General features: G+C 42.1%; 2 protein-coding genes across 4 annotated transcripts; both read left to right on the top strand.

Annotated features, from left to right (window-relative positions):
• The first annotated feature begins 1,517 nt into the window (after positions 1 to 1,517).
• LOC126770298 (arginine kinase) lies at positions 1,518 to 5,587 on the top strand. 3 transcript variants are annotated; one of them, XM_050489668.1, is made up of 3 exons: positions 1,518 to 1,677; positions 3,609 to 3,787; positions 4,480 to 5,587. In XM_050489668.1, exons 2-3 carry the CDS (start codon positions 3,622 to 3,624, stop codon positions 5,379 to 5,381), a joined length of 1,068 nt encoding a protein of 355 aa, XP_050345625.1. In that variant the 5' UTR covers positions 1,518 to 1,677; positions 3,609 to 3,621; the 3' UTR covers positions 5,382 to 5,587. The 3 variants fall into 3 exon arrangements, with proteins under 3 accessions (XP_050345625.1, XP_050345618.1, XP_050345609.1); XM_050489661.1 differs by lacking the exon at positions 1,518 to 1,677 and adding an exon at positions 2,208 to 2,231; XM_050489652.1 differs by lacking the exon at positions 1,518 to 1,677 and adding an exon at positions 2,857 to 3,151.
• A 1,616-nt stretch (positions 5,588 to 7,203) lies between these two features.
• Positions 7,204 to 9,064, top strand: LOC126770641 (chromatin accessibility complex 16kD protein). Its single transcript, XM_050490151.1, has 2 exons — positions 7,204 to 7,420; positions 7,503 to 9,064. The coding sequence occupies exons 1-2, from the start codon at positions 7,295 to 7,297 to the stop codon at positions 7,779 to 7,781; spliced, it is 405 nt and encodes a 134-aa protein (XP_050346108.1). The 5' UTR covers positions 7,204 to 7,294; the 3' UTR covers positions 7,782 to 9,064.
• The last annotated feature ends 9,405 nt before the right edge of the window (positions 9,065 to 18,469 follow it).

Below are 18,469 nucleotides of genomic sequence, written 5' to 3'. Positions count from 1 at the left end.
CTATAGAAATTCGACTATTTACTTATTTGTAGCCGCAAAGTACACGTACTATTTGAATCTCTAGCTTAATTCAAAGTAAGATTCGCAAACTACGATTTTGTTTCTAAAAAATACATTTGCACAACAACTCGTGACTAATTTTTAATCGGAAAACTGATGTAGACCTTCATATAATACCCAATAAAGTAACAAACTGTTTATTTAGCCTGTTAAATGCCCCACTGCTGAGCTAACCTTTAGAGGTAAAAACTACAGAGTGGAATATTTAAAATAAAGGTTTTTCTGCTTTTAAAGCTCAGTTTTTTGATTTATCAGGTTCAAATTATACGCGAATTTTAATAAAAATATGTGTTGTGAAACACAATGCAACAATTTATTTTTTGTTTCTTATTTAAAATAAAAAAATAAAACTTTAACGGGAGATCAGGTAAATGGAATTATTAAATACTTACGTCATAAGCTGGTAACGTAATTAGCGCCACTAGTAAGTGACTACGACGTGGTGACACAGTGATGACTATTTTATTGTTTATGGAGAAGTGATGAATCCAGTAAATACGCCTGATTAACATTATAAAAATATTTTAGTAACTGATTCAGACTAGTGTTAGATTAGACTACGGAGACAAACCTATAGTTAACTTTAACTTACTTAAAAGTTTAGATTACCACGGTCGTATATTAATTAAAAATAACACTGCCAAATTGTATTCTATTTACGATGACATAAAAATAACAAAATTCAATCTAAATTATATAAAATTAAGAACCCTATGTAATTATTCGCGATGAATGAAATACTTACTTGCTTTGAATATCGCTTACCAACTTCTTCATTAAAAGGTCAAAGCCGTTTATAAAACAGCTTTGAGGGTAACATTATGGCTTCCTCCGACCTTGACGCACAAAACCCACGCAAGTAAATGCTAATGATTTTAATATATATTTTCCAGAGCTATAGAAAAACGTCTTAGGTCAATAACACAAAAATAAACTAATTTTATAAAAGGTTTACATAATCTTCGTTTTATTTTAAAAGTGTATTATGTTGTAGTTCTTTCATAGGAGATTTACAACATCATAGATTAAAAAAATATTTATATTTAATAACTATGAAAAAGAACAGCTATTGTTCCAATTGAAAGTGAAAAAATAAACTTGACATTGGCGAGGCCAGTATTAAGCAAGTATCGTAATACTTTTGGAGTTCATCCAGGTTCGAAAACGAATCGGCAACATCCTAATTTTATATTGCTGTTGTGTACCGGTTTGAATACAATAGGTATATTCAATAATATAGGTAGGTACCTGATTATTCTTTGGAATCATTATATCTCGTAACCGTTTTTATATCAACGTTTTAATGATGATATGTTGTAAAAAAACCAAAATCTATTTTTTATCGCACAAAGAATATGCAAATATGATTACTTGAATGTGATAGTTATCTCATATTACATACTGAACATTCGATACTGACGATTAAATTAATAAAGAAAAGCATTTAGAAAGCGTTAAGTCTGCGGTGGCCAGACGCTGAGCATCCCAGCAAGGCCAAGGTTGGCAGCGGTAGGGCTGCGGTGCGGGCGCGGGACGCAGTAGGCTTAACGTTCCGCGCGCTCCCGCACCGACCATTCTGCACCTCGCAGTCGACTCTAACGGTTGTTCAAGTAAAAGGTAAGCGGTGGACACTTAACTATTTATTCTACCGCCCTGAGCAGCCTCTTCAACCGTCATTATCATTCGATATCACCTCAAAAGTTTTTGATAAGTTATATCTGCTATCTAGTGACAAATTAAATCGTTTCAAGATGTGCAATGATAAGTTTAAGTGCGCCCTTTCTGATATGACGATAGTAGGCGGTAAAAAAGTTGGTTTTCCATTCAAATATAGCCCGCGAACGTTAACGGTGGCGCTGGCCAGGGGTAGATTTCCCTCCGAAAAGTTTTGAAGCGGTTCCCGAAGGGCGGGAAGCGTGAGCCGCGTGCGTGCGTACCGAGCATCGATCGGGTCACCCCTCAACGTCGCCGCTCCCTGCACAGGCATATTCATTTGGGCAAAATATCATTCCATCATTGCATTTAGTATTCTCCGTTGATTTTATTTATTTGCTGTAGTTATTCGTGATATAGTGCATGTTTAGCGGCTAGTTAAATTGTATATTAGTGAAAATGGGTGGCTGTGCTACAAAAGAAAACAAGGAAAACAAACCGGCAGATGAAGCCGACGGGTGCGTATATTAGAAGCCGGCATTTATTTTGCAACAGAATAAGTTTTCTTGATAAATGATCAATATTTCCATATAATTTTTCATATTTGCTTAACAAAATCCAACTAATTGAACGACCACATTAATTCTATTTTACCCTCTTAAAGAATTTAATTTATGCGCTGTGAAATAAGATCATAATGGTAGTAGTATACTTTATAAAATAATAAATAATTAATATTACTTTATATTATTAAAGTATTATCATTATTTTTAGAATGAGTTATAATAATTAACATATTTTTATTACTGTGGCAAGATTTATTTTTAATAAGTCTTTCATTCTGTTATAAATTTTCATATTATAAGTTTAACAAGAATTATTCCAATTTCATAGCTATTTTTCTATAGTTTTATTCGAATGAGTAATTAATTAATTGCATATCATTGAATATTATTTTCAAGCAAAAATATAAGGTGTATTCGTAATCGATATCATTCTGAGAACATCAAATTGCAGCTGTAATTTGACGAAGCTTGTTCATGTTTTCATTGTCGACTGTCGCACATATGTAATAAATGCAATTTGGTAATAAGAAACTCGCGATAATACGTTCGTAAGCAGTTTGCTAGTGGGAGGTAACGGCTGCGCGCAACTAAGCAGCACCGGTGCGCAGTGAGCTGACAATTCTACACGACTTGCGCGCGGCTAAGGCGACCTCTGACAATATTACGTAATTCTACTAAATTCGAGTGACTCTTGGGTGTGTTCGAAAAACAATTCCAAATCCGTCAGTACTCCTTAACACTATCACCTAGTTGGTAGATCCTCTCATCGCCCCTAGTAGTATTAGAAACATCGCTATGAATTATAAATTTAAAATTACGATTCCTGTTATGGTTTGCGGCGGCGCTGTTCTTGCGTATTACCTCATCAGACGGTTTGTAAATTTTATATCCAATATTCAAGGAATTTTAAGCTACAATTATAAATCTGCATTTTCTTAAATTAGTCCTAGTTGTATATTTATCTAAATGTATGTTTTATTTTTTAATATAAGTTATATTAAATTATAATACTTAAAGCATCTAAGAAGAAGAAACTGGAGAAAAAAGTGGGTAGATACCTAAACAACCAAATTTTAAATTTGGTAGTGTGTGTGTGTTAACCTTAATAATGTTGAAAGCAGTCGTAGTGATTTTTGAACGTCAACCGCGCCGTTTCAATTCTAAAGTCAAAATATTTTTTTGGGTTTGGTTTGATTTTCTTTGAAAAATCAAAAATGTGTACGCGAGCTACTTGTGCTGCTTTAAAAGCGTTAGAATCCTTTTCCTCCATTACCTATATAGTCTAGTTTATATAAGAAAATATATTGACCTTTTTTTAATCTTTTGCAGAAAAGCCGCAGCAATGGTGGACGCCGCAACCATGGAGAAATTGGAAGCTGGATTCAGCAAGCTCCAGGCCTCCGACTCAAAGTCGCTGCTTAAGAAGTACCTTACCAAGGAAGTATTCGATGCTCTAAAGAACAAGAAGACTTCCTTTGGCTCTACACTCTTGGATTGTATCCAGTCTGGTAAGTAATACCTACTCATAGGCATAGGCAATTGATATTGAATGCGGAGTTATTCAACGAAGTGTAAATCATACTTTAACTCATTACCATTATTATATTACATAATTATTTAGTTTGATGCAATAAGTCAAGATCACTTTTTTAAATGAAATAATTACGCTTTTGCGAACTTAGCAACAATTTAGTAGTCGAAATTTTTGTTCCAATTCATTGCAAGTAATTGATTTTATACTTTTTAATTTTTAAATAATTTCATTTTTATTATGTGTATATTTTGTAATAATACCTTTATTTTAAAATGAATATCACCTATTGAAATATAATCTTTTCTGGAAAATTTGTAGATAATGGCTGATAATTGTAGTCTGATAGCTTGTGATAGTAGCAATGTAATATCTAGAAAAAGTTTTAAGATTAAAATTATTTTCTTGTAATATAATATTACTTCACTTTAAAGGTGTTCAATTTCTTTACTTTTTGTATAAAATAAATAGTTTTATTAATAAAATGTTTTTCTAGCCGTTCAATGATCCATAATATTTAAAAGAATTTATGAATAAAAAAATCAATCATCAATAGAAGTTGAAATATGAAGTTCATATTAAAATATGTAGAAATAATTGTAGACTGTTTATGTTCTCTATTTATCTATTCTCTACTTCTATTCTAACTATTTTTTACTTATTTTCCAGGTGTTGAGAACTTGGATTCTGGTGTTGGAATCTACGCTCCTGATGCTGAAGCATACTCGGTATTTGCCGACCTCTTTGACCCCATCATTGAAGATTACCACAATGGCTTCAAGAAAACCGACAAGCACCCAGCCAAGAACTGGGGTGATGTTGAGACCCTAGGCAACTTAGACCCTGCTAGTGAATTCATTGTATCCACACGTGTCCGTTGTGGCCGTTCTTTGGAAGGTTACCCCTTCAACCCCTGCTTGACTGAGGCCCAGTACAAGGAAATGGAAGAAAAAGTTTCTTCAACTTTATCTGGTCTTGATGGTGAACTTAAGGGTACTTTCTTCCCCCTTACTGGCATGTCCAAGGAAACTCAACAACAACTTATTGATGACCATTTCCTCTTCAAGGAGGGTGACCGTTTCCTCCAGGCTGCCAATGCTTGCCGCTTCTGGCCCTCAGGTCGTGGTATCTACCACAATGAAAACAAAACCTTCTTGGTTTGGTGCAATGAGGAGGACCATCTCCGCATCATTTCCATGCAAATGGGTGGTGACTTGAAGCAAGTATACAAGAGGTTAGTGACTGCTGTAAACGACATCGAGAAGAGGATCCCCTTCTCTCACCATGACCGTCTTGGTTTCCTGACCTTCTGCCCCACCAACCTGGGAACAACCGTGCGTGCTTCCGTGCACATCAAGTTGCCCAAACTCGCAGCTGACAAGGCAAAGTTGGAGGAAGTCGCAGCGAAATACCACTTGCAGGTGCGCGGAACCCGCGGCGAGCACACCGAGGCCGAAGGTGGTGTTTACGACATCTCCAACAAGAGGCGCATGGGTCTCACCGAGTACGATGCCGTTAAGGAGATGTACGATGGCATCGCTGAACTGATCAAAATTGAGAAGTCCCTGTAAGCTTCGATCTCGTGCTATCAGTATTTTTTTTATATTATTTATCGTTTTCACGTAAGTATTGTATGTTGGCTGGGCTGCCGGGCGACACTAGTCAGCGGCGCTCCATCGGGGCGTACGGGCACGCGGGCGGCCCTATATACTGTTTTTCGTAAAAATATTTTCTATAAGGAAATGGAAAATAAAGACAGCTAGCGTTAAGACCACAATTGTTGATTTATTTATTATTGATTGACCCTTGCTTCCTTACACTAATAATATTATGAAAATTGCAAATGAAAGAAACCAGCCAAATATATAATTAATTATAATTGAATAATATTTACAATAGCAGCTTTTATTAGATTCTTGAGTTGATTGCTATATTTTCAAAGCTCCTGTATTTTAATTAGTACGGAACTACAGTAAGAACATTTATCTGTCGCCATATTGTACATTTTGCATTGACCGTTCGATAAGAATAATTCTAAGTAAAAACAGATATTCTAAGTCTTATTGGTCCAAAATGAGTTATATTTACCGTATCGTAACACCACAGACATTATAAAAAACTGCTGAAAACTAAAAAAATGCAATTCATCACTATCCCATATAGCTGTCGCCAACTCGAGAATGAAATGCAGCGCAATGCAATTTTGTTTATGCATATAAAATATTTTACGAAGGTAGATCAAATTGCATGTACAAACTTGAACTAAGACCAATGCTATTTATTCTATATGATCTGTGCTTGTGCTGTGATAATTTATAATGTCCTGAAAATATCAAAAAGAAACGGCAACGTAACTAACATGTAAAACGTTGCTCATATTAAAATGTGAGTACAAAAAATTATTTAGTCATTTAAGTGTTTAAAAGAACTTTTTGAGTATTTATTTCTATCTTCTGAAAGAACGACTAAGATAAATTTTAAAAGCGTTTTAAAATAATATGTATATATAGTTTATAATAATTACATGTTGACTGCCTCGTTGGTCTAGTGGCTAGATGTAAGGTGGCAGACCCGGAGGTCCTAGGCTCAATGCCCAGGTCGGGTCAATTAAAGTTATTGAGTTTTTCTGTAGAAAATTCTCAGAAGCAGTCCGGAGTCTGGAAGTGGAAGTGTGTACACTCCCGTGACTCGGAAAGCACGTAAAGATTTTGGTCCTGCGCTTGTTCTCTTTCTGGTCGGGTCGGATTGCAGTCCCATCGGATTCGGAGATTTAGGGTATAGACAATGCACCTGTGTCTGCACACACACTTGTGCTTTAATTATCACTTGTAATTTTATTAAATTTTATTTTTGCAATTAATATCTATAGTTATATTAAAACTCCCTTAACTGTCTACCTTTACCCTCACGTGTTTAGTTGTTTAATTTAGGTTGGTAATCAACACGACTTATCCCATTTTGATAGCTCATCAAGGTCTAAAGTATGATAAATGCATGCAACATTAATAATTTTTAATTTTGTGACAAGAGATCTTACAGCAATGTCTTTACCAGGCATATTAAAAAGTAATAGACATTCCGCTTTCTTTTGAAGTCTTTTGAAGTTTACTGAATAATTGTGAATAGCTTGTCTGTTCATACTCGAAGAAAAATCTAGCTATGTCAATTTTTTACTAAAGAAATATTTAATAATTTAGGTTTTTTGCTTTAATTAGTTAATAAAAAAAGAAAAACAAGTTGTATAGGTATTTCACTTTCGTATTTTCCAAAAGTAAATTAATCGAAGAAACAGTTGTCATGCACAGTAAAAACTTTAGGGTGTGATATCTTTGCTTTTTTCAAAGGGACAGAATTAATGTCATTGTGACTTTACAATTTTTGACATGACAAGACAATCTGAAAGCATGCTGTGATGTGATAAATCTGACAGTTTCAAATTTTCAACTTACATTAAATTCAAAATCGTGATCCTAATATAAATACAATGTCCACTCCTAAGGCAGAAAAAGATTTACACTTACCACTATCCAGAGTAAAAACTATAATGAAAAGCTCACCAGAAGTGGATGCAGTTGGACCAGAACCTTTATATTTAGTAACTAAAGTAACTGTAAGTAATACATGTTTAAAACAAATACTATTTATATTTAATGACAACAATATATAATTTAATTGAATACAATTTATTTCAGGAATTATTCGTAACGGATCTAGCGAAGAGGGCATTTAAAAATAGCAAAAACAACTTTCTTGAATACAAACACATTGCCGAAGTGGTCCAAGAGGACGACACGTTAGATTTTCTGAGAGAAATTATGCCGCGAAAGATTACAGTGCGGCAGTTTAAAGAATTAATGGCTAAAAAGTCATCACAGGGTGATGAATCAGACGAGACAAGTGAGGAATCCAGTGATGAAGGTAGCAGTGAGGAGAGTTCAAGTAGCAATAACCCAGATCCACAAAATAGCTAATAATAAATATCCATTTATAGTTAGTATAATATTTCAATGACATTTGACATACACTTGCAGTTTAAAGTTTACTGAGTTGAGTGCAGTGATAAAAAATTACTTGTACTTAAGACTACTGCTAATTAAAATGAAAGGACATAAATGTTGTTATGAATTAGATTGTTAAAATATTCTTTTAAAGTACATGTAAAACATTGCTTTTTGAATTTAGCATGAAATTGAATAATTGATATGTCCATTACAGTGTTAAATTTAGAATTTAAATGTAGTGTATAAAAATAATTTACATTAGATGAGTTACTAATTCTTCAATAAACTCACTCATCAGATATTCTACCGCAAAACAGCAATACTTGATATTGTTGTGTTCCGGTTTGAAGGGTGAGTGAGCCAGTGTAATTACAGGCACAAGGGACATAAAATCTTAGTTCCCAAGGTTGGTGGCGCATTGGATATGTAAGCGATGGTTGACATTTCTTACAATGCCAATGTCTAAGAGCGTTGGTGACCACTTACCATCAGGTGGCCCATATGCTCGTCCGCCTTCCTATTCTATAAAAAAAAAAAAAACTAAGATTTATTTTTCTAAGTAGTGTAAGCGTAAAATATTTATATTTTTAAAATTGGAATTCAAACAGTAAAATTATCCATTAATTACTATTATTCCTATTCATTCATTTCTAGAACAAAATTGAATGTTATTGATGAATTGTATTAATAAAATTAAGTTAGATACATTAATGAATGTTTTGTAGCACCGATACATCATGTCATTAATAATAAGCTTGTTCATAATATTTCATTATAAAAAGTCATTAGTAATAATTTATCATTTATGATTTTTTGAAAACAAATGATTTATTTGTACTTCACTACTAGGTGTTAAGGTTTCGGCCAAGCTCATCTGTGTAGGTACTACCACTCACTACATATTCAACCGCATTACTTAGTATCCTTGTGTTCCAGTTTGAAGGGTGAGTGCGCCAGTGTAACTACAGGCACTGGAGACATTATATCTTAGTTCCCAAGGTTGGTGGTGCATTGACGATATAAGGAACGATTTATATTACTCACAGCACCAGTGTATGGGTGATGGTGACCATTTATTATCAGGTGGCCCACCCGCCTGCCTGTCTCCTATTTTATAAAAAAATAAATACTCAATGTTAAATTTCTGTTTTAATAATGAAATACAAGCTCAAATGCTTGGGTAAAATATTATGATTGACTCCCAAATATAATGATATAAATAAAATGAGGTACATACATATTGGATGTGTTAATGTAATTTTGTCATGTTAATGTTAGTTTAATAGTAAGTTTGTAAAATAAATTAATTTTGAAATAACATATGACTTTTTATTTATTATATTAGAATTATTAATATTGATGACAAATCATGTCAAGTCTATCATTTATTCATTCTGTAATGATAATGTTTATTCATTTTTATAATACATTTCCCTTTCAATTTTTCATTTCAAGTAAACTTTTATTATATTTTAATTTTGTTAGGTAGAATGGAAGGAATAAAAGAAAAATTGTAATTAAACCGCAAATAATGATGGTTGACTGTTTATGATTATTACTATTTATAATACTGAATTAAATATTAGGTCCTTACATATGAAATTAGCGTTTTGTCGTACTGACCACTTTGATCTGAAATATCTCCCCTTTGGTTAATAATTCCAAATTCAAATTTATAAATTCATTTAGCTGGTACATTTGAGTTTCGAAAACAGTCATTCATTTGTTTTTTCCTCATTATTTTTTTCTTTGGCGTCGCTTATTACCGCACAATGGAAAACATGAAATATCGGTATATTTACGAGTACGAGTTCTACCGTGGCACCAGTGCTGCAGAAACAGCTCCAAGGATTAATGATGTGTACGGCGCTGGTGTCGCAAAAGAAAGCACGGTACGTTTTTGGTTTCAACGTTTTCTTTCTGGAAATTTCGACCTTCAGAACCAACCCCGTGGACGGCCGGAGACCAAAGTGGAAAATGATGAATTAAAGGCTATTGTGGAAGCGGATCCATCACAAAGCACTCCAGAGATAGCTGCAGGCTTCGGGGTAAGTTATAAAACTGTATTAATCCACTTGAAGCAAATCGGGAAAGTAAAAAAACTTGAACGATGGGTACCTTATGAATTGAGTGAATCGAACTTGCAAACACGCGTCGACTGCTGTGTGTGTTACTTTGCTCAACCGACACAATAATGAAGGAATTTTAAATCGAATCATTACTTGTGATGAAAAGTGGATACTGTACGATAATCGGAAGCACTCGTCGCAATGGCTGAACCCTGGAGACCCAGCCAAATCCTGCCCTAAACGAAAATTGACTCAGAAAAAGTTACTTGTGCGTTTGTGTTTGAACTTCTTACAAGGAAAAAAAATCAACTCCGATGCGGCAGTCCAAACCACCTTCAAAGAGTTCATTGATTCTCGCCCCAATGGTTTTTTTTAGTAAAGTTATCAATGAACTACCTATGGAATGGCAAAAGTGCATAGATAACAACGGTGCATACTTTGATTAATTAAATATATTTTACAAAAAAAATTGACTTTATATTCCTCCCGTACAAAACGCCAATTTCATATGTAACGACCTAATATATATATCCATTAATGATTGTTGAATATCATAGATGTAAATACAATAATTTCCATTAACTATAATTACTGATGATTGAAGTTTTACAATTAAATTTTAAAACTAACTAGTATTATAATATTTACATATAACTTATATATAATTAGTTCGGCCATCTAGAGCTGAATATTATTAACCTCCTATATCTTTCAATCAATCAATGGTCCTCCTGGCTGGCCTAGGCCAGTCTGGGTACGGGCCTCGGGGTTGCCCCCCCTACCCGGGATGGTCCTCCCCGACGGTTCGACCGTCGTGTCGATTCTTTTAGGCCCATAGGGCCAGGGTCGTTGTGACCCAATGGCTATCTTTCTTCAATGGTTGGTTGGTTGTTCACTGGTTATGTCGTCCTACCGCGTCTCCAGATCGTCGTCTTCCTCTTCACCGATGCCTGCATCGGCGCTGATGGTCGGCGACAATAGGAGCTCACGAGGTAACGGACGCCCCTCAGGTGGTCTGGCATGAAGTGGTGCTATACCGTGGAGGTGTACGCTCGCACTGCTATCTGCCTTAGCAAATAGCGAGCGAGCGAGCTTGCGGACGAACTCCTCCACGGTGGGCGTCCTGGTGTCTCTATGGATGACATCATTTCTGACGTACCTCGGAGCTCCTACAATCAAGCGTAGGCATCGGTTCTGTTGGATCTGAATCCTCCGCTTCTGGTACGCTGAGCAGAGTGCGTACCAGGCGGGGGCCGCATACGTCAGGCGCGAGCGGACGTAGGCACCGTAGACCCTCAGTCTGGTCTTTAATGGAAGCCGCGACGTGAAGAGGGTGTGCAGCTTAGACCGGGCAGCCGCGGCATGACTCACCACCTTGTTAACGGTGGGTATCATGCGCAGCCTGCGGTCCAAGTGACACCCCAGGTAGCAGACTGAGGTCTGCCATCCCACGTCCTGGCCTCGAAGGGTGAGCCGACGCATCGGCTTGTCAGCACCGACAAGCAGAGCGGCCGTCTTATCGACGTTGACAGCCATCCTCCACTTGTCTAGCCAATCCGGTATCAGATCCAACACTCGTTGCATCTTATTTATTGCGACGATCTGGTGGTAGGACGACGAAAAGAATGCGCTGTCGTCCGCGTACAGGGCCAGCAACACATCCTCTTCACCCTCACGCAGATGGTCGCGGAGGGTAGGGATGTCGTCCGTGTACACCGCGTATAGACGCGGTGACAGGCAGCTACCCTGGGGTACTCCGGCTCGAATGGGGCGCGGCTGAGAGTCCGCGCCTTCCACCGAGACATAGAAGCTTCGGCCTTCCAAAAACGACGCCACTACTCGCACATACGCGAGAGGCGCCGAGGTGTTCAAGAGCTTAGCCAGGAGTCCGGCATGCCACACCCGGTCGAAGGCCTTCTCCATGTCGAGAAAGACCCCGACGGTGGGATGCCCTCTGTTTCGCTCACTGGCTAAGTGGCTAAGAACTCTCGCCAGCTGGAGCGTCGTTGAATGGTCGCTGCGGAATCCGAACTGCTCCTCGCGCAGGGGCAGGTGAGGCGCGAGTCTCCGCAGCAACAGACGCTCGAACAGCTTGGCGATGTGCGAGAGTAGCGTGATAGGCCGATAGCTTGCCGGGAGGCGACGATCCTTCCCGGGTTTAGGGAGGGCGATAACCTTCCCTCTCTTCCACGCCTCGGGGAAGTGTCCGGTCCGGAGTATCCCGTTAAAAGCACTCGCGAGCGCTACGAGGCAGTTGTTGGGTAGCTGCATCAACGCGGCGTTGGTAATTCCGTCGGGGCCTGGCGCCTTCCTCTTCGGTAATCGGAAGACGGCCTTCCGCAGCTCGGACAGAGAGATATAATCGTCTCCCTGGAGCGGCGGGATTGGGGCCGACAGGAATACCTCCACTTGCCTCTGGATCGCCGCGTGATGATGGACGACATCGATTCTTGATAAGTCCGGTGGATTGGGGGTGAATTGACCCTCCAAATGTTCCGCCAGGATCTCTGCTCTGTCGCTGGCGGAATATCTTCTGTTACCCGCTCGATCTAGGAGCGGGTAAACAGGCGAGTCATGTCCGGTAAGCTGTTTGCAGAGGTGGTACAACGTAGTGTCGTGCTCGGATGCTCGATCGATGGTGGCCTCCCAGTAGTCATCCTCGAGAGCCACGAGCGCACGCGACACTTCCTCTGCAATCCTATTGAGGTCACGCTTCACCCTCGGGCAGCGCGTTCGCGCCCACAGTCGGCGAAGAACTCGTTTCTTCCTCAGCTTCACTCGGAGCGAGCTCGGCAGCTGGTCCTGACGACTTCTCGGTGTGCTTCCTTGAGAGGTGGCTGCTTCTTTGGCTTTCTGGATCGCCTCAGAAATTTTAGAAGCAGCTCCTTCCACATCTTCAGTCGTCGCGATCGGGACCGTGAGCTCAAACTCCGAGAGCTCTGAGGAGTAGCGCCCCCAGTCGACCCGCAAACGAGGGGAGCGGGGCACTGTAAAGTCGCGCTGGAGGGCGATTGTGACCACAATCGGCAGGTGCTGTGTGTTGAGGTCGTAATTCACCTCAACATCGATGGGTGCGTCTAGTCGGTGGTGCAGCACGATGTCCAGGACGTCCGGCTGGTACGAAGGGTTCGTCGGTATGTGGGTCGGCGCTCCTGGGCCCAACACACCGTAACCCTGTCGTTCGCTATCCTCAAGCAGGTGCCTACCCGCCTGGGTGATGACGCGCGAGCCCCAAGCGTGGTGCTTCGCGTTCAGATCACCCACGATCAGTGTAGGCATCGGCGAGTCGATAAGCGATTGGACATCGGTGCTGCAGAAAACCTGTCCGGGTGGCTTGTAGGCGGCATACAGCAGCAGCTCCGTCTCACCAGCATGCACACGCACCCCCTGCGTACGTAGGCTCACAAAAGGTGCATGTGCAAGTTCTTCGTGTATGATATCCCTCCTCACCAGGGCTGCAGTTCCTCTGAATGGGCAGCCCCGGGGAGAGACTTCATCTCGCCGATACACGAAGAAATTCGGGATTCGGAGCTCGATCTCAGCCGAGAGCTTCGTCTCGCCCAGGAGGATTACGTGAATATCCTGCGACTGGGCGAGTAGGGTCAGCTCCCGGATATGGCCACGTATGCCACCTGGGTTCCAGTATAGTATTCTCAGCTGGAATTGAGCTTCGCAAGAGCGGCTATTCCAGCTGAGATGGCAGGTATTATGTCCTGGCCCTGTGTATAGGCGACCAGGATCGCCGTCAGTGCCTCCATGAAGACCCGGACGATGATGGTGGTGTCCAGGCCTTTCGCACTGGCCGAGGTAGTCATCTGCGCAGGGGGAGGCACTTCTTGCCTCACCACCGGACGCGTGGCGGCAGCCGGAGCGGACTTTGGCTCCGTCGCTGCCTTCCTGGGCTGCGGCGTCGATGCCGCCGCAGGCTCAGTCCTGGGAGGCCTAGCTGCCCTCTTTCTTCTCTTCTTTTTGTTAGGCACCTTTATAGGCTGGTCCCTGGCCGTCGGCTGGTTGGCTGGAGGCGCCAAAGTTGTTGGGGGCGCAAGCTTGGCTCGCACCTCCGTGGCTTTCTTCGCAGGAGGTGGCTGCTTAGTTCGCTGGTCGACTACTATCGTCGCTTTAGGTTCTGCGACGATAGGGCGACCGACCACCTGCTTAGGTGCTACCGGGGGGACACGCTCCCTGTCCCCCTTTGGCTGTGCTCTCGGTCCGTTCGGGTGAGGGGCGGGCACGTTAATGCCCCTCCTTCGTGCTTCTTTCTTAAAGACCGGGCACCTCCGGTCCTTTGCTGTATGCGCCTTAGCGCAGTTTGCGCACGTCGGTGGTTCCGAAAGAGGTCTCGGGCAGTCCCGTGCCAGGTGTTCGCCGGCGCAGCGAACACACTTTTGTTGCCTATGGCAATTGGCCGAGGAGTGGCCAAATGCCTGGCAGCGGTGACATTGAGGCGGGCTCTTCGCGCCTCTCCAGGCTTCAATCAGCAGGCCGGGCATGCACAGGAGCTCAGTAGTCTTGTATAGTGACCTGAGCTCCTGCTCCTTCAGGTGCACCAGCTGGACGAAATAGGTGCACCCATGTCGACCTCTTCCGCCTGGAATCGCCTTCGCGCTCTGCGCAGGGAACCCTAAACTGCGCAGGGCGGCGATCACCTCTTCCGGGGGTGTGTCGAGTGGTAGCCCCCTAATGGCCACCTTGGTTGGCAGTTCCGCGGCTGGGCTATAGCAGAACCAGGATATAGTCTTATCCTGGTTCATAGCCTCAGTCAGATGGCGCTGGATGACCCGGAACTCCTCCGCGGATCCGGGCAGGAAGCGCACTCCCTTTCCCAAAGGGCGTGCGTTCGGGGCGTGTCCAAGCTTGCTTTTTAGCACCTCGAAGTGCCTCGTCCAGTTAGGTAAGCGTTCCGCCGTAATCGGTGGGTAGCTGGAACGAGGCGCCGTTCTTGGGGCAGGTACCGGTGCGGGGGCCCGACTCCTGGGCGACGCTGGAGCGGCAGCGGCCGCCGCATAGGAGATCCCTGACGGCCCCGGTTGCGGTGAAGTGGGACGGGAGGCTGTCCTCTCCTCGACCGTCGATGGCAGTGCCGCGTAGCTCGTCGAGTCACGCGGCCAGGTGTCTTGCGACCCCCCCTCCATTGGGGAGGGGGATCGCGGCGGTGGTAATTCTTTTGGCCGTCCTTTTTCGCTTGCTTCGCCCGTTGTAGGCGATGCCGCGCGCGATGAGGATGCCGAATCCTGCGGCGATCCGTACGGCGGTGATGCAGTGGAAGCATCGGTCTTGGGGCGCTTGTCCTCCCCTTCCATGGACTCCGGCGAAGAGTCCGGTCTCGGGCGCTTGGCTCCTTCCGCGCCTGCTGTAGACTCAGCTACAGTGACGGCGAAGTCTGCTTCAGCAGCCCGGTGGACGTCCTCTCCACCGGTTTCAGCATGTATAATGCGTATACGCGGGGCGGCGGCGGGGGTGAGGGCGACAGGCACGGTCGCGTTGTCGAAGATGTCTCTTCGAACAACTGACCGCGCGATGCCGGACCTGCCTCGGCCACGCTTGCGTTGGTCTAAGGGGGGGATATATCTTTGCAAATGTATAGAAGTTAGTACCTAAAAAGTCTAATAGATGTCATCACATTCTAAGACATATATTGGTCTTGTCGGTTTTATCCTTTGATGTTTTCTTTAAAACCGTGTGCGCAAAGGGAGTGATCCGATTTGCCCAATTAGCCTACTGCATAATTGTTATATAAACTATACTATGCATTTAAAAGATGAAAACAATTGCTCATTGATTAAGTCGGTCCTAGGAATATTCGGTTTGCCGAGGTAATAGTTTCAATGGACAGATTGGTTACCCTTGCAGCCATAGATAGCCATAGACCTATGGAAGATAGCCCTTCTACTCTTTGTAAAGTATTAATAATTTAATCATATATAAGAATTAAAGTCTGTAAATGATAAAATTATCTCAATCGTTTTTCTAATTGTTACTGATGCTTACCTATTTTTACTTACGGATTTTTTACTAAAATCCCGCCAGTTATTACTCGGCCTATAGAGAAATCCACTCGTGAAAAATTGGTGGAAATATATCTTATTTATAAAATTAATTATTGTCTATGGCATCATCTTCATATTTATGTTTAACCATTAGAATATGGAAAAAGTTGTGAGGCGAAAAAAGGCGTTGTGAGGTTAAAACCTATTGTCCTAAAATAAATATTTTTTAGTATGTAAACCTAGTCTTATTCAAAGATTCTACGTAGTTTGTAAACATTTTATCAACTGCACTGAACACTAAGAGTGCTAGGTTGTTTAGTTAGAACAATAAACGCATAGGTACGTCAATTAAGGACAAGTTTGATGACAATGTCAATAATATTTGTTAAATATGCACTAATTATCTCGACTCTATAATTTCTTATTACGAAAATATGAAAAATTCATGCAAACATCAGTTACGCAATCGGCTTAAATAAGAACAAATTAAACATTACTTAATGTTTTTTTTACTAAGCGATTTTATTGAAATACATGACAAAACCCTTAATGCATATTTATTTTCATTCGTATTACCAGTTACTTCAATCAATCAATCAACAGCCAATCATTGTCCACTGCTGAACATAGGCCTCTCCCAAGGTGCGCCAAAGCTCGTCTGCTCCAATGGCCATCGGTCCTACGACATACGTGACCAGCCCACTGCCACTTCAGCCTGCTAATTTTGCAAGCTATGTCGGTGACTCCGGTTCTTTTCCGGATAATCTCATTTCTGATCTTATCCTTCAAAGATACTCCGAGCATAGCTCGCTCCATAGCACGCTGAGCGACTTTGAATTTGTGGACTAGTCCCGCAGTTAGTGTCCACGTTTCGGCGCCGTATGTCATGGCAGGTAAAACGCATTGGTTGAAGACTTTCGTCTTCAAACATTGCGGTGTAGACGACTTGAGGACTTGACGAAGGTTGCCAAATGCTGCCCATCCCAAGCGAATTCTTCGATCGGCTTCCTTCTCGAAGTTGTTCCTACCGACTTGTATTATCTGTCCTAGGTAGGTATATTCACTAACAACTTCGAGAGGTTTTCCCTCGACGTATATCGGTCCCGGCACGACATGCCTATTGAACATGACCTTGGTCTTGTCCAACTTCATACCGAGACCGACACACTGGGAAGACTCGCCTAGACTACGCAGCATTTCGGTGAGTTGTTCCAGCGACTCTGCTATGATGACGATCGTCGGCAAATCGAAGGTGTGAGATGTACTCGCCGTTTACATTGACTCCATACCCAGTCCAATCCAGCGTCTTGAAAACGTCTTCCAACGCATTGGTGAACAGTTTCGGGGATATTACATCCCCTTGTCTCACCCCTCTGCGCAGTTGGATCGCCTTCGTCTTACAGTCCTGGATGTGGACAGTCATTGTAGCGGCGTTGTACAGACATCTCAGTACCTCGATATATCTCCAATCGATATGACATCTCTGCAATGAGTCGAGCACTGCCCAGGTTTCGATGGAGTCGAAGGCTTTCTCGTAGTCCACAAATGCCATACACAGCGGCTGATTGTACTCTTCGGTCTTCTGCACAATCTGCCGAACAGTATGGATGTGGTCCACGGTGCTGTAGCCTGATCGAAAGCCGGCTTGCTCTGGGGGCTGGAACTCGTCAAGTCGTCTGGCGAGACGGTTCGTGACGACTCTTGAGAACAGCTTATACACGCGACTCAGGAGGGAGATTGGTCTGTAGTTTTTCAAGAGGGTTTTATCACCTTTCTTGAAAAACAGTACCACCTCATTCCCGCTCCACGTTCCCGGGGTCTTGCCATGTTGGATGACGGAATTAAAGAGGCTTGCTACCTCTTTCAGGACCGGAGTCCCGCCTGCCTTAAGCAACTCTGTTGTGATTCCATCATCTCCCGGAGCTTTGTTGTTTTTAAGCTGTTCTAGAGCCGCCCTAATCTCGCCTTGGTCAACGACCGGGAGCTCCTCGGAGTAATGGCGCGTAAGAGGGGCGCGCTGGTCATCAATACTGATTCCCACGGGTTTACCCGATCTTGAAGAGAACAACTGCCCATAAAACCTCTCTACTTCTCCGACAATCTCAGGCCTAGAGGTAACGACCCCACCATTTTCAGTTTTAAGTTTTGTCAGACGCGGTCTCCCAAACTTGCGAGCGAACACTTTCGATCCCCGATTTTGCTCAATCGCAGCCTTGATGGCACGGGTATTGGAGCGTCGGAGATCGCGTCGCGTCAGCGTTTTTATTGTTCGGTTTAAGGCCTTATCTGACAAAAACGATGGTAGTTCTCGTCGTTTTCTCATGAGCTCGAGTGTCTCAGCAGAGAGTTTTGGTGCGTTGTCTCTTCTCTGTGGCAGAAAGCACTTGCGGGATGTGTTTTGCAGTATTTTGACCAGCGTGTCGGTTTTCTCATCAATGCTGCTTACGGTTTCCAAGTTACTTATAGAAAACAAAATTTCCCGTTTAAATTTCAGTAATACCTATTATTTTATTCTCTCCGGAATGATTTATTTTTTTAAACTAAAACCAATTGTGTGAAAAGCCTTAAATTTTAGAGCGAAGCACAGATTATACGCAAGACA

Source organism: Nymphalis io, chromosome 1 (genome assembly GCF_905147045.1).
Source record: "Nymphalis io chromosome 1, ilAglIoxx1.1, whole genome shotgun sequence".
In the NCBI taxonomy this organism is placed as follows: domain Eukaryota; kingdom Metazoa; phylum Arthropoda; class Insecta; order Lepidoptera; family Nymphalidae; genus Nymphalis; species Nymphalis io.
This window is presented reverse-complemented; position numbering and strand designations above follow the sequence as displayed.

Coding starts and splice junctions, on each gene's coding strand:
- LOC126770298 (XM_050489652.1), top strand. CDS start 3,075: ATGAATTATAAATTTAAAATTACGATTCCTGTTATGGTTTGCGGCGGC. Junction 3,152..3,608: donor GCGTATTACCTCATCAGACG/GTTTGTAAATTT, acceptor AATCTTTTGCAG/AAAAGCCGCAGCAATGGTGG. Junction 3,788..4,479: donor CTTGGATTGTATCCAGTCTG/GTAAGTAATACC, acceptor CTTATTTTCCAG/GTGTTGAGAACTTGGATTCT.
- LOC126770641 (XM_050490151.1), top strand. CDS start 7,295: ATGTCCACTCCTAAGGCAGAAAAAGATTTACACTTACCACTATCCAGA. Junction 7,421..7,502: donor ATTTAGTAACTAAAGTAACT/GTAAGTAATACA, acceptor AATTTATTTCAG/GAATTATTCGTAACGGATCT.